At 39.2% G+C, this 14834-nt stretch overlaps 1 protein-coding gene across 9 annotated transcripts in view; it reads right to left on the bottom strand.

Moving 5' to 3' along the window:
- The window catches only part of MPPED2 (metallophosphoesterase domain containing 2), a 233588-nt gene that overhangs the window by 215213 nt on the left and 3541 nt on the right, over nucleotides 1-14834 (bottom strand). For 6 of the 9 annotated variants that reach the window (XM_061610571.1, XM_061610566.1, XM_061610564.1 and 3 more), the window contains exon 2: nucleotides 10211-10454. In XM_061610571.1, coding sequence (XP_061466555.1) covers nucleotides 10211-10338 — 128 coding nt within the window. In that variant the 5' untranslated portion in view covers nucleotides 10339-10454. The other 3 variants (XM_061610568.1, XM_061610567.1, XM_061610573.1) reach the window with 3 other exon arrangements.

Raw genomic sequence — 14834 nt, 5'->3', positions numbered from 1 at the left:
CCAATTAAGAAAATCAATATCCTGGAAACACCAGCAGAATATCTTCCTCTCTTACAGGGCCTTGAGAGGGAGTCCTGTTTTTGCTTACAGTCAACTCCTGAACCTAAAGCAAGTACTTATCAGCAACAATGGAGGTTACAGACTCTAGACAAATTAACCCCTGCCGCAAACTCCAGTCCTAGCTCTGTCCTCATATATACTCAAGCAATTCTGTGACAAGACTACACAACACCAGTCATACCTTCAAGGGCTCATTCACCTGCACATCTTCTAATATGATACATGCCAGCATGCAACAGGAATCCACCCCTTTTACCTTTTGCCTTGGCTAAACCAGACTTTCTGTAAGCACATGCATATGCACAGGCCTTCTCCAGTGCCCAGATGGTCCCCTCCCACTTCCCAATGAAATTAGGATTAAAATAAACATTCCAGTGTGTGTGGCACCCACATCAGTGTCTCTGGTCTGCAAATGTGCCCATAGGGCCAAAAAGGTTGGCAACACCTGCAATACACAAACCACACATTATAAATAGTAACAGAAACCAAGATCTCAGTCTTCCTGAGCTTTCATTAACAGACTTGAAAGGTGCCACACATCAGCAAAAAAAATTTTTTTAATTAAAAATCAAAGGAAATATCCAGCATGAACCTATGAATTCATATGGGCTGAATAGTAACTAGGAATGGCTATCTCCAGGAGCGGCTGGTGCACTGGGACAGTGTTCTGGAGGCACCTTCACTGCTGCTTATCAGAAGAGGGGTGAGGTCAAGACTGTGCAAGTACACTGGCAGAACCAATCTGGCTCTTTCACCAGTGCACCTGCACAGCCCCAACCTCACTACTGCCCCACCCCATCCTGGTAAGCAACAGTGCCCCCGTGTTGGGAAGGCGACTCTGTGATACAGCCCCACCATGCTGACTGCTCCCGGTATTCATTTGCATTTGTGCTCTGCACGGTAATATGACACACATCTCATGATGCAGCAGCAATACCTTAAACAAACTACTTTTAGATTGCAATCCTATGCACGTTTACCCCACTGAATTCAGTAAGAATTGATTCTGAGTAAGCATGCATAGATTAGGCTCTTTAGAGTCACTTTGACACAAACACTGCTGATACTGAGATTCATTTGAGGATAAGAAACACACACACACCAAAGGTGTTTCCTGATCCAAAACTCTCATGACATAGGAAGCTGCCTTATACGGAATCAAACTCCATCTAGCTCAGTACCGACTGTCAGTAGCTCTTTGGAATTTCAGACTGGGGTGTCTCCCAGCCATATCTGGAGCTGCAGGGCAGTGAAGCTGGGGGCTTCTGCATGCAAAGTTGATGCTCTATCATTCATCTACAGTAGGGCCCCGCTTTTCGGCAGCCCGCTAATATGGCAGTTTTCAATTAGTAAGGCCCTACTCACACAGAGCTAGTTCCGCTTTTACGGCATTTTTCAGGCACCATTTTATTGACAGAGTTCCGCTTTTCGGTGGGTTTCACTTTTAGGAGGGGTCTGGAACGTTACCCGCCTTATGAGTGGGGCCCTACTGTATAGCCTTTTCCTTTACAAACCACTGAACCCCTGTTTGGTGTTTGTTGCATGGAAGAGAGTTGCTGTTAATGATGTGCTCAAAAATAACTATGCTGCACATGAACACTACCATATTTCACTCATCATATTTTGGGACTTTTACTGCGTATTTTATTCACTGATAAAACAAGATTGTTACTTTAGTATCATTACATGCCTCAAAATATGGGAAGGACTTAGAAATAATAAATAAATAATTTGCAAAGCTGAGAAGGGGAAGAAGAGAAAGCCACAGAGTTAAACTTCGTTTAAATGAGAATAATCAATTAAATTGATTTTCATTCCTATGTCATGAGTTGAGCTGGAGTGTGATGGATTGAATTGGATTTGCTCTTTTATCGTATTAAGGAGCCCTGGGCTCCTACTGGGAGGAAGGGCGGGATATAAATCTAACAATAACAATAATACTGGTGAGTGTTTTAGGCTGTTTTTACTCTTGTTTTTAATGTTTATTTTTGTAATTCACTTTGAGTTCAGTTTTCTGAAAAAAGTGACTAACAAATATTTCAGTGTGAGAATGCTATATAGTGAGTCTTTGTAAGAACTGAACATATTGAACTGTTTTCAATAAAATCCAAGAGACATTCCATTCCATTGGTGCTATTTCAATTTTATACTTTAAAGCTGCAATCCTGTACTTGCTTATTTAGAAGTAAGTCCCATTGAACTGAGAGAGACTTACTTCTGAGTAGAAAGGTGAAGGACTGCACTATAAATCTGCTAGTCTCAAAAATAGGGAAATTTGTTTATACTATTTTTTTTTCTATCTTCCAAAAGAAACTCTTAATTTCTGCAATCAAGATGTTTCAAGAAGAATATGGAGAGGTATAAAATGTAACTATATCTTCACAAGTTGCTGAATGGCTGCTACACAGCTGGCTCAGCCACGCTCTGTTTATTTTAATTTCCATAAATGCTAGTAAACTGAGAATCTAAACCGCAAATATGATTGTCATTGTCAAAATCATAGACTAAACTGACCTATTCATCAAAAATGTTGACAGTACTCACACAGTCTTGTTCTCCATTGTTATATTAAATAAAACCACAAGTTCAATAACTTTTTTTTCAGGTCTTTCTTAAAATATCGGATTTTGGTTTCTTTTGGCGGAAAGCTGGAAACTGGACAGAAAAGTTAGATTGGTGCAGGTGAAGTAATTTACTGCCAGATGTACATGCTACAAAATAAAAAATATATAAAAACAGAAAGTGGACAGACATTTATGTGCATATTCACGAAAGTATACAGTGTAACACACATGCAGCTATCTGATGAACATTATGTAACAATGGATTACTAGTATTCACTACACAATATAAGGCATGAATTATGCTCCATATATCATTCTTATTTTACCAATATTCCTCTAACACATCCCCTGACCAAACAGGCTTGCATCCTGATTTTTTGATCCATGATCTAAGAAAACTCCACTCACGGAGGGAGCTCTTACATGAGTGCAACTGTCTTTCTGTGAAAGGAAGAGCTTTCTATGAATGGAGCAAAAAGTTAGGATTCAAGCCATATTTTTCAGTAGTATAATTGGCTTCATTAAATAATATTAATTGGGACTGAAATAAAAATTATTTGCTCCAACCAGTATTAAATTGCCACTGAAGTGTACCTTTATGTAATGATCCTAACAGCTTCTTTGCCTTTAAGCGACTGAAAACACAATGGCCTTGCTCCTACATGCTGTTCTACATGCACCCCCCAAAATATGGATATCCTTACTGAAGCTTCAGACAGGCTGTCCATATGAAACAGCTTCCAGAAACAGATTGGAGCATTAGCATTATAATATTGAATCCTTTCATAATGTCATCAACAATAACAGTTCTTATCTCAGTGGCCTCAATGCAAAGATGCATGAGAGAGACTCTCATGAATGATAAGGGTGTGTGTTTGTGTACAGTTTTTCTGAAATACACCAGAGTTTTTGCATTCAACTGAAGGGAGGGAAGACTATTTGAGAGGATATGTAACTGAAAACAGTATCTCACTTGTCTGATGTCTGATAAGTTTTAATGTATTTTGCAAGAAAGACTTTTTGACATTACTCTAAAAATAACTCTCACAAGTACATCATTTTGTTTAAAATGAAGATGGTTTTAACATAAACTTACAACAAAAACCCTGCACAAATGTGAAAAAATAGATTAATAAAAAAGAGAATGAGATATAGTCAGAAATGTTATTAATTATTTGGATATCAGCAATTTATTTTTGGCTAGTTAGATTGGTTGGGTTTTTGTTTCATTTTTAAAGAAAAGAGTTCCCCAGAACATTTTCCCAAAGCTGCATAACAGCTAGCATTACAGCCAAGATTAGAAGGCATAACTCTTTGACATAAACAACTAGGGATGGGATGACAGGACATAAGATGCACAAAACAATTCAGATCATCATTTAGAACTATGATTTCCCAAGAATGAGATACGATCCACCTGTGGGCTGAGGACTTTGTGGATGAGCTGCCAGACTTCTCTCGGTGTTGGGTGTCAGGTTGATGCAGTATAGGAGGTTAATGTGAATTCACTTCCGGATCAGGAATTAACGCATGTGGGCCCTGTTCACATTAGTGGCTTTCCCTCAGTAAAACACAGCAGTGACTTGCAATCTGAACATACATATACACCGGCTGCAGAAGCTAATGCAGGACAAGATGGAAAAGAGTAGTACCAGATAAGTAAAAACCCTAAGCGGAAGGCACATCAAGCAAATCCTCATCGTGACCATCTTCCATCTGGAAACCTATGTCCTCACTGTGGGAGGCTGTGTGGATTCAGAATTGGCCTCCACAGTCACTTACGGACCCACTGTTAAAGACCTTATCTTGGAAGACAATCTTACTTGGCCACGAGTGATCGCCAATGATGAATGACTTTGCCCATATTTTTTCATAGATCTACAACTACTCTGCCTCATGGGCAAATCTTATTTCAGAAGGGAAAAAAAATGAATTAAAAATTGATCTGCTTGGCTGCAAGACCAAGCAGTCAGATGGCCATTTGACCATGAAACAAGCTGTAACTCACTTTAAATTCACCACATGCTCAACTTATTTTAGATAAAGGGAATCAGGGACAAACTAAACACAATGCTAAACACAAGACTGGCCCTTGTGTGCTTGGTTTTAGTTTATTAAAGAGAAGATGCAGGGGTAACTGATCCAGACTGGGGCTCAGCGTGAGGAATTATCCCTCCCCACCATAGACTCAATCAAGAGTGAAGGGGAAAACTGTCCTTAGTATCAATGATAGCTTTCTTCCAGGCACAAATACCAGCCAGAGGGGGCAATTCATATTGCAACCATGGCACAGACAAAAGGTTAACTCCCCTTTCTGCACACATAAGCTATGGAGCTCCCCATGGCTGCTATTTAGTAAACAAATAAACAAAAAACACATGATCCCATCACATACTTAATGCCATGTACAGTTTGGCCCTTAGTCTCTCTAATTTCAAAGCCCAGTTATGATTGATTATGGTTCATCCCTACAGCACATTTCCGGCACTCTCAGCTTGTACATCAGTGTACAAGTAGGAGACTATCCAAGGGAAACCAATGTATCATACAAGTTCATGCCAACACTGAACATACCTGAGTGCAGATAATGGCACCCACGCAGAGCCCAAAACTTTCTGTATCTGCCATGAGATTAGGGCCGTCTACAGTTGGACAACTTGAAGCTTACAGATCTCATGCACTCACTGAACAAACTGTACAGGAATACCTCGCATTAATGTTCGCAATGGGTCCAGAGCGAGTACGTAAACCAAAAATGTACATAAAGTGAAGCAATACCTTTTTTCATTTGTGCCGCCACTGTGCCACCTCTCCTTCATGCAGAGCCTCAAAGCCCCGCACTAAAGCCTCTGCTGCTGCGCTGCCCGCCTCTCAGCTGATCGCGATCGTGCCTCCCAGCTGATTTGCGGTCACGTGATCGTGTCTCTTTCCACCACCCCCCGCACCAAAAGAACAGGCCACAAGCAAAGGTTAAGTGTCCGTTCTTGCAAAGCAAGCGTAAGTAAACAGGGGAATGGTGCTACTGTAAGTATGTCCGTACTCGCGAGTGTCCTTAAAGTGAAGGTCTGTATAGCAGGGTATTCCTGTAGACTCTGCACTAAAGTCAAAGGGGCTTAATAAAGTTGTGGATCAATCACACTATTAGAAACTTTCATTACTCTGGTTATCACTCAGACACTTGCACAGCAAAAGTATTACATCAGTTCAGCCATGAGGCCAGTTATTTCAAGGGTTCTTTTCACATTATCCCACACCTCTCACCTACACACAGAACAACATCTACATAAGCCAGAAAGGACCCTGAGTTTGGATGTTCCAAAGAAACTTAGACATTCCCTTTACTAGTATGCTGTTTTGCACTCAGAACTTAGACAAGAAAGCAAAGAAATAAAAAGACCTAGCAACCCAAAGCTTATTGATACTGTATGGCAGTGGATGTTCTGTTTATTTAAGTTCTTCTGAGTTTTATGTTATCTATCTTCCCCAAATCCTTCATCAACCAAAATCAAAACAAAAAAGCATCTGAAATGTTTGTATCTCAAAAAAAAGAAGTGATGCCATTTTAAATTAGGGAAAATGAAGGTATTTTAAGATCTTGTCAGATGCAGTAAAATTGTACTAGTATAGGCATTACATGGTAGAAACAGCAAGTGCACTTATGGAAAGAAATATCCTTAATTAAAGCTTAAGCTCATTTTCTTCTTCACTCTGAGACCCAAGTGTTTTCCTAGACAAGTTATAAGAATTGCTAAACAAGGTGCACAATATTAACAGTTTTTATGATTACATCTCACCCTAAAATACACCCCCCAAAATTGATCTCATCCAAAGGGAAATGTCTTGTGTTTAAATATAGTAGCTCTGCAATCCTAGCCCATGGACCATAGGATACATCAGATTTCCCTCTCTGGGATTCATCAATAGGGGCAGCTCCATAACATACATTTAAAGCACATGACTTCCCCCAAGGAATCCTGGGAACTGTGGTTTTCTCCTCACAGACCTACAAATTCCCAGTACCCTTAACAAACTACACTTCCCATGATTATTTGGGGGGGAAGCCATGTGCTTTGAATGTGCAGGTGTAAAAGGGAAGCAGTTTGAAGGCATGCTGTAGACAAACCAGGTGAAGGGTTGGATCTAAAGGATCTAGCATGCATCTTCCCAGACCTGACATAACCCTAAACAGGAGATTTAGCTATGTCAGTGGAAGAACTAGGACAGCCCAACCCTATTTATTTTCCTCCCATTGTTTCCAATAGTTTTTTTTAATGAAAAGTAGCACCATTGGATAAGGTGGAAGAACTGCCTTTGGTTACTCCTCTACACCCTAATCTCAGGGCTGAAGCTTAAGCTGAAATTTAGTTATTATAATTTATCTCACCTTTCCAGCTCCAGGTGCCCTTGGGGATGAGGTTATCCCATTTTATCTTTACAACAAGCCTATAAGGTAGGTCAGGCTGAAGAAAAGTGACTCATCCACTAAGTTAAATTCAGTCCACCAGCTGCATATTACGGCCTGCCTGGTGCTTGACAACCCTTCAGTCTTTGCAATCCCAGCAAAAACAGGAGGCTATAATACATGTGCTTGGGGCTGCATTTTCTTGATGGGTCCACAAGTTGTGCAAATGTACCCACAGCCACACATAGAGGTCAATGGATGTTGGAATTTGAATCATAGACCCTTCAGTCCAAAATGTTTTCCATCACGCAAGTTAATATGACAAAAAAAATCCAGATCCCTATGAAACATGATCTTGTTCCGCAAGAGCAAGAGTTTAGTAACCAAAAAAAGTGAGTATAATTTATACAAGACAGCCAGTGTGGCATAGTGGAGAGTGTTGGACTATGACCTGGGAGACCAGGGTTTGAATCCCCACACAGCCATGAAGCTCACTGGGTGACCTTGGGCCGGTCACTGCCTCTCAGCCTCAGAGGAAGGCAATGGTAAACCCCCTCTGAATACCACTTACCATGAAAACCCTATTCATAAGGTTGCCACAAGTCGGGATCAACTTGAAGGCAATCCATTTCCAATTTATACAAAATAAGCACTTAAATGTACAAAATGTATGGGTTTTATTCAGCTGACAAAGAAAGTCATTTTTAGGCTAAGGAAGACGATGCCTGCAACGCTGAAGAACCAAACCCAAGACCCTTGAAATGTGAACAAAAACACATTTTCTTGACTTCTAACTGTACTGCCTCTCAGCATCACTAGATTCAGGGAATTAAGAAAGCGTTTTTCAGTGTGGTGCTGGGCATAGGAGCAAAAGCTTCACATTACTTGCAAATGCATCTAATAAACCTCTGACAGACTTTTTTAAAAAAAATAACTTTGGAGATGAGTTATTTTGCATGGAGAAGGATGCTTAACTCTTTGAACACCATCTGGTTTTAGCTGGATTTGCCCCCACAAATTGGACTGTACTTCACCCTTTCAGGATTCTACATTTTTTCTTTCCCAATCCACAGCATTGATCAGGGCAACTTAACTGTATATAAAAAAACAGTTGCTGTAGCTGGGTGCTAGGAACGTCTGCATGATCAATGGACAGTGTAAATCTGCATCTCACATACAAGTTTACACTGTGCATCAGAGGGAAGAGGAATACAGTACTCTTAATCATTTCTTAAACCAAATGTTCTTGTTACAATAGCTGGAGATGTAAAAGTCAGCCTCTCCTGTTTCTAAAATGATGGCCGGAAACAGCCACACTTTCCCAAAATGACTTCTTCATTTACAATTATATTACAAATGCAAACCCTTTGCAAAACATGTTGAATTGCTGTTCTGTCCATTTCTGCACAACGAATGTACCAATAATCAGATACAACAGCTAAAAATGTTTTGTTATTACAACAGTCTGGAATTCTTTCCTGGTTATTTCATTGTTGTACAAGCCTATTCAGTCATGCAAAAGGATAACCATGAAGAGGGGCTTAAATTTTCTTTTCTAAACTGTTTTGCCTAAACTTCCTATTACGCTCATCACCAACTCAAACTGCTTTTAAAATTTACACAACTTTCAAAGTTTCTTGCACTACAGCATGAGAAGGGAATGTCCTTTTTCAGGGTGCAAAGCAGAACAAGTGCCTTGCAAACATACTAAACTAACTGCATGGCTCTGTGGAGAATCATCAAAGGTTTTTTTAATATTCTATAACAAGCGATTAAAATATTTGCATTGGCAATTCCCTTTCTTTGTGGCTAAAAAAAAGCTGCCTTTCCATTCTGATTAACAAAGAGTTCTGCATAACTCAAAGGCTTGCACATCTTACCTGATGCAATAAGAGTTAATGCTATTTTAAAAAAAAACTTATCTATTATCTAAGAAACATCTCATTGCTTAGCAGTATCTCTCTTCAAAGTAAGAATATTAGATTTCTCACAATGCAAATGCAATGAATAAAAGACCTGACTCGCTTTGGGTCAACATGAGGTCAAGAGGTGACTCTTTTGTTTTATAATTTAACTTATCCTTCAAACCATTAGGAAAAAAGGAGTTTAAGTAAAAACAGCTGATGAAGATCACTAAACAAGCAGAAGGAAATCTGGATTTTAAGTCTTCACTCACTCTTAAAACACGTGAATGTATATGTACATGTACAGACACACAAACACACACACAGTGTGCCTATGTAAATCCTTATATTGTCAGTGTGATCTCACAATCCACAATACCAAAACATAGCAGGCTAAGCAAGGGACCTTTTGCTCTGCTTTTGTTGGTTTAAGTTCAAGCTATAAACATTATTTTAATGCAGTATTTGTATTTCTTGGTACTAATAGTTCAGCAGCCTTGAAATCCTTTGTCTTCCTTGTTGCAAAAGGAATGCAGCATGCGGCACACGTTCCCCTTACAACAAGGAGGACAAAGGATTCAGTGATCAGGAGACAATTAGTCCCAATTAGGCCTATTTCGCAGCTGAGTACAAAGGGTGGGGGGAAGGGTGCTCACATTTTCAAGAAATATGTCCCTCTGGCAAGTTCCAGTGAAATCAATAAAGCTACAAGTCTGTTACTAGGCTTGCAGCTCACATACAAAAACTGTGCTGAGCTTTACCAAGCCTCTGACATCTGGAGCTCTTTGAAAACTATTTTGTCCAATAAGCCATGCAACACATTTGGGAATTTTTTGTCACCTAGTTTATAACAGGAATAGCAATACCTCTAATAATTCCATATTGACAATCAAGTCAGGGGTGGGCAATATGAAATTCCAGGCCACAATTTATACATCCTCCAGGCTAACATTTCAACTCTTTTTTCTTTTTTTCAAGATGTTTGAAAATGTTAAGAAGCCCAAATTCTTTGTTTTTCTTATCTTGTGATTACTAAATCATTGTGTTAAGACTCTGAAAGGGATCATCTGTTTTTCACTACTAGGAACAGAATACTATAAAGTAAGTGTACAATATCCACCAACCCAGATTTTGCTTCCAGCACATGTGCATAATGGCAGGCAAATTATGTATGGCTGTTCCATATCTTGGTATAATTGCAAGGTGCCACTCAATTCTGAACAAGTTTTCAACCTGTAAATTCCACTACATAAAGTCAAAAAATCAGTAATAGTACTTACATGTGTACATGTGGAGGCTGGAACCTACTCTGGTTAATGTTGTAGTGTGTGAATGCCTGGGTTGGATTTGAGCTGTATTCATCCACTGAAATAGTAACTTTGCCTTGTGAAGGAATTCCATGAGCCATCCTTCCTCTTTATAGACATGAGCAACTTACAGCTTTCCAAAACAAATGACGGGGGTGGGCATTGTGTTTCAGCCAACTTCAGAACACAAATGTCTCCTCATGAACTCTGTAGACTTCTGGAAAAACAGAATATGGAGACATTTATCAGTTTGCAATTCCACTTAGGATTTGAATTCAGCCTACCCTGTTCTGGTCTCCTATGGAACTATGTATTGATCTATTCCTAATAACATACTAGCATGTCCACTAATAGTAAACTCATTCTCTGAGCGAAGATCCTCATGTAGCCAAAACAAAACCATCCTAGTTTCACAGAAGTAGAAAAAAATATTAAAGAAAAACCCTAAGGAGGGATCCCAAAAACAACTCCTTAAGGACTAAGCATGCTCAGTGCCATGGAATGTTGGCTCACTGTTGGGGGAGGGATGGAAAACACTGGTGAGGGACAATGAAATGGAATTTCATGGGAAAGGGCATAGACTACTGGCACCTTGAAAAGTAGCACTCCACACTGCAGCATTTTGTTGCAGGTTTCAGTTGTTCTATGCAAGTGTTATTTAGCTCTGCCATGTTTAAAGTACATGAAGACTGCATTCCTATGACCCTTTGAGCACAACACAGGGGACATAGGATGAACTTAATGTCCATCTCTGACACAGGAGGCAGAGTTCTGCTGCTAGATTGGGGGATTCGACATCAAACCTCCCTTCCTTGCCACTGCAGAAACCTCCAAAGCCCTGACAGAGTTGATGCTGGAGCACCAATGTCACTAGGAATAGAAAAAGGAGGGTGGGCTGGGGCAGTTCAGGGGTGGATAGCTTAGTTCTGAAGCTGTCTCAAACCTTGAAACAAATTCAGAGACTTTTAGACCAGCTCAGGACCCTACAAAACAGACAAGGTGTGCAAGAGTGCTTCTCCAATCTCACTTCTGCCCTGGGCAGTTAAACTACCTTCAGATTACACATAACACACTTCAGCCTTAGCACAGCAGATTTAGACAACTAAATCTACGTTAAATTACAAATAATGTGCAACTCTTCACAGGTGTAAGGAAAAAACTACTGTGCTAATTACAACTGTAAAAGTTTCTGGTACTTTTCGAAATCCCCAAAGTTCAAACACCTTTGGTCCAGCATTCTTCCCTTCCTGCCCCTCCCCCAAGCATGCATTACAAATGTAACTTGATGGCTTTTGATTTGATGGCTTGCATAACATTCCATAAAAGCCAGCTCATCTTGCATTTCCATAAAACAAAACAAAAAATTCCAACCAGTTCATTAAGTATTTCTTAAAATATAAAATTAGTATTTTAGCATCATTGCAACATAACTACGTTCCACATTTCACAAGGTCAATGCTCAGATGACAAAGAATAACATTATATCAATCTATCACATGGCCACATTTATAATACTGTGCACAATATACTGTGTCTAGTACTGTGTACCATGCATAATGGACCTGGTAAAAGTATAAAAAAGGACAACAGAAATGATCATGGACTTCAGCAGTTTCTCTACATGGATATGCTGAAGAGAACTGAGTGTTCTAGTTTAGGAAAAAAATACTATTCATATGCACATGACGGGTTTAGAAAATTATGAATGACATCAAAATGGTTAGAGAAATGTTTTTCCTCTCTCTCTTATAATACTAGGATTCAAGGTCATACAATAAAATTAACTGCCAAGAATTATGCATTCTTAATGCAATGAATAGATAATTCATGACAGCTAAATGGAACATCCATGTTCAGAGGCAATATACCTCTAAATACGAGGTTTTGGAGACAAACAAGACATAGCAATCACCACTGTGTCCCAGTTCTGAGCATTTAGAAGCATCTAGCAGCCCATTCTTGGAAACAGAATGCTGGAATAGATGGACCTTCCGATGGTCCATCCACCAAGCCAATCCGTATGGTCTAAAGGAAAGGAGCTACTAAAGAAAGCATTCTATCTACTATTTTGTATTCCACCCAAGGATGCCCTAATTTCCTTTTCTTATTTAATCCAAAGAGATAAATAAAAAAGCACAAAAATCCCTAGCGGAGGGATCTTGGTATTGTGCAATTGTCCCATCCCCCTGCTCAAAAACAAAATAAATCATAATGCTGTGAGCTATATACTCTCCATTATTTAACCTAATCTGTAAGTTTCTAGTCAGTTGCTTCCCTTCCATTTCTTAGGATATATCTATTTAGGTTGTTATACTAGTACATGTTTGCTAGCACTTTTGATGAGTTACAGCCATGAAGGGGCAACAGGAACAGAAATCTGTAGCCTGTATTTCTAGTTCCACCCTCTTCGTCATACAGATCATTCCACCTACCCCATGTTCATCCAGTGTAACTACTGCACCAAGCAACCTTTTCTACTTGTGAAGGGTTCCCATGAGAACTCAGGAAAATCAGGATTCATACTCACACAGGAAGAGACACAAACAGAAAAGTTCTCCCCACTGAAGAAGTTACCCTAGAACAAGCAGAAGCTGAAATGAGGTATGCAAAGATGGGGACAGGGCTAAAGGCATAGATAGCCCCACAATCCTTTTCTGGCTCTGTTGCCCTTCACAGCTAAGACAACGGGGAAAGGGTGTCATAGTGTTGTGAAGCACTTCTAATCATTCCACTATGTCAAATTGCTTTCTGTATCCTGAATTTCTCAAAATAATTCTAATAAGAAGAAGAATCCTCCCCATCCGAAGGAACATGTTATTCTAATGCACTTTGTGCACCCCTCTGTTTACACACACATTTCTCGGCTAGTCCCGATCATTTACACAAATGTTTCAAGTCCACACACACAGCTCTGCCATCAGAAAAAAATGGTTATCTAACCTTTAGGTATGTGCTCATGATATACTCAAGACCAACAGAATGAGGGCAAACCTAAAAAGCAAAACTTGTAATTCCAGCTCTAACACAGGAGTAAATTACATCTTAACACTGAAAAGATCTTAAATGGTTTTTTTAGAGAGCACTGTGAAAACACTGAACAGATGTTCAATATAGGAATATTTTTCAACTTTTGGTCATGATCCACCTTCTCCAAATGGCTAAATATGTGTGCGCGCTCTCAGTAGCAGCAAAAGAGGTAATGCTTGCATTTATATACTTGCTGTACCTATAAATCAGTGCTTTCTAAAACTGGTAACATCCCTTGTGGAAGGATCTTGGTATTGTGCAATTCACTATGCACAATTTTTTTCCCTAGAACAATGCTGCATTGGTTCTAAATAAAGACAGGATTTGCTAGATGTAAATTCAAATGGCTGGAACCTCTAATTTGCATGAATATTAGGATATCAACTCTAAAACCTAGTTCAGCACCAAATTCTACAAAAGGCCTTCCAAATGGCAGATAGCCTTCCATGGCGATTTATTTTATTATTTTACAACCTCAGGCCTACGTAGGCTTCCATATGTTAGGCAGGTTACGGAATCCCACAACTTCCTTTTTAGGAATCAGGTCCTCTCTTTTCTTCATCTTGCATATTAGAAAAATCAAGAATGAAGAAAGATAAGATCCCACCAAGTGGACCTTGCTCAAAACCTTTACTACTTTAAATATGTTTCACAAAGGGTATTGTTCGTCTTTCTCTCAATCTCTGGCTGGGTGTATATATATATATATATATATAGGAAAAAATCACCAGAGTACAACTCACTATATCAAATCTTTGCCCAGTTTGCAGTATAAGATAACTGCCTACAAATTGTAATGAAGGGTCTTCCATACCAACTTTGCAGCTGTTTCCTTAATTTCCCCCACAATTATATTTTACTGTTATTTTGCATAACAGTAAAACACAACACCTGCTTCCAATTGCAGTTCTGTTGTGAAGACTGTAATTCTCTTTTGAGATACTAACTGTGAAGACAGCGTACAGTGCGGAACTGCATAATTGCACTGCACTGAAAAGTAAATACAAATGAAAACATCTTCCTGTTACATAAATGACTGTCATTAAAAAGAATGTGAACCCTGAGAGTTTAGGGATTGGGGAAAAAAGAACACACTTTGTATTGGGAAAGTTTTAGTCTTCTAGATTAGGTAGCAGTGTTAAAAAGGCATGGCAAATTCCCCACCCCAGCCCCAAAGCTGATTCTGTTAAGTAGAATACAGCATTAAAGAAACACAATCTCATTATTTTTCTGTCATTAAGGAAAGACAAGCAACTATATTTTAATTTAGTGAAAGCAAAAGGCAATATTTTACACTCTACAGCCCACAGAACTTTTTTAAAAAATCTCACTAATCAAATATCTATAGCTGATCCCATGGATGGGTTAGAAAATATTTAAAACTTTAGCTATGACAAAAAACATTCTGCAAACAAAAAGCCAAAGCCAAATATTGACAGGCACGCAGAATTCCTTGAAGTTCAGTTTCTCTGAGTTTTTAAAGTGGAAGATTGCACTTGGAATCCTAATTCTACATAACTCCGTATATTAAAATGCAACAGTTACACAAATGGCTTTTAAAATGTCAATC

This window comes from Rhineura floridana, chromosome 2, assembly GCF_030035675.1.
Source record: "Rhineura floridana isolate rRhiFlo1 chromosome 2, rRhiFlo1.hap2, whole genome shotgun sequence".
NCBI lineage: Eukaryota > Metazoa > Chordata > Lepidosauria > Squamata > Rhineuridae > Rhineura > Rhineura floridana.
This window is presented reverse-complemented; position numbering and strand designations above follow the sequence as displayed.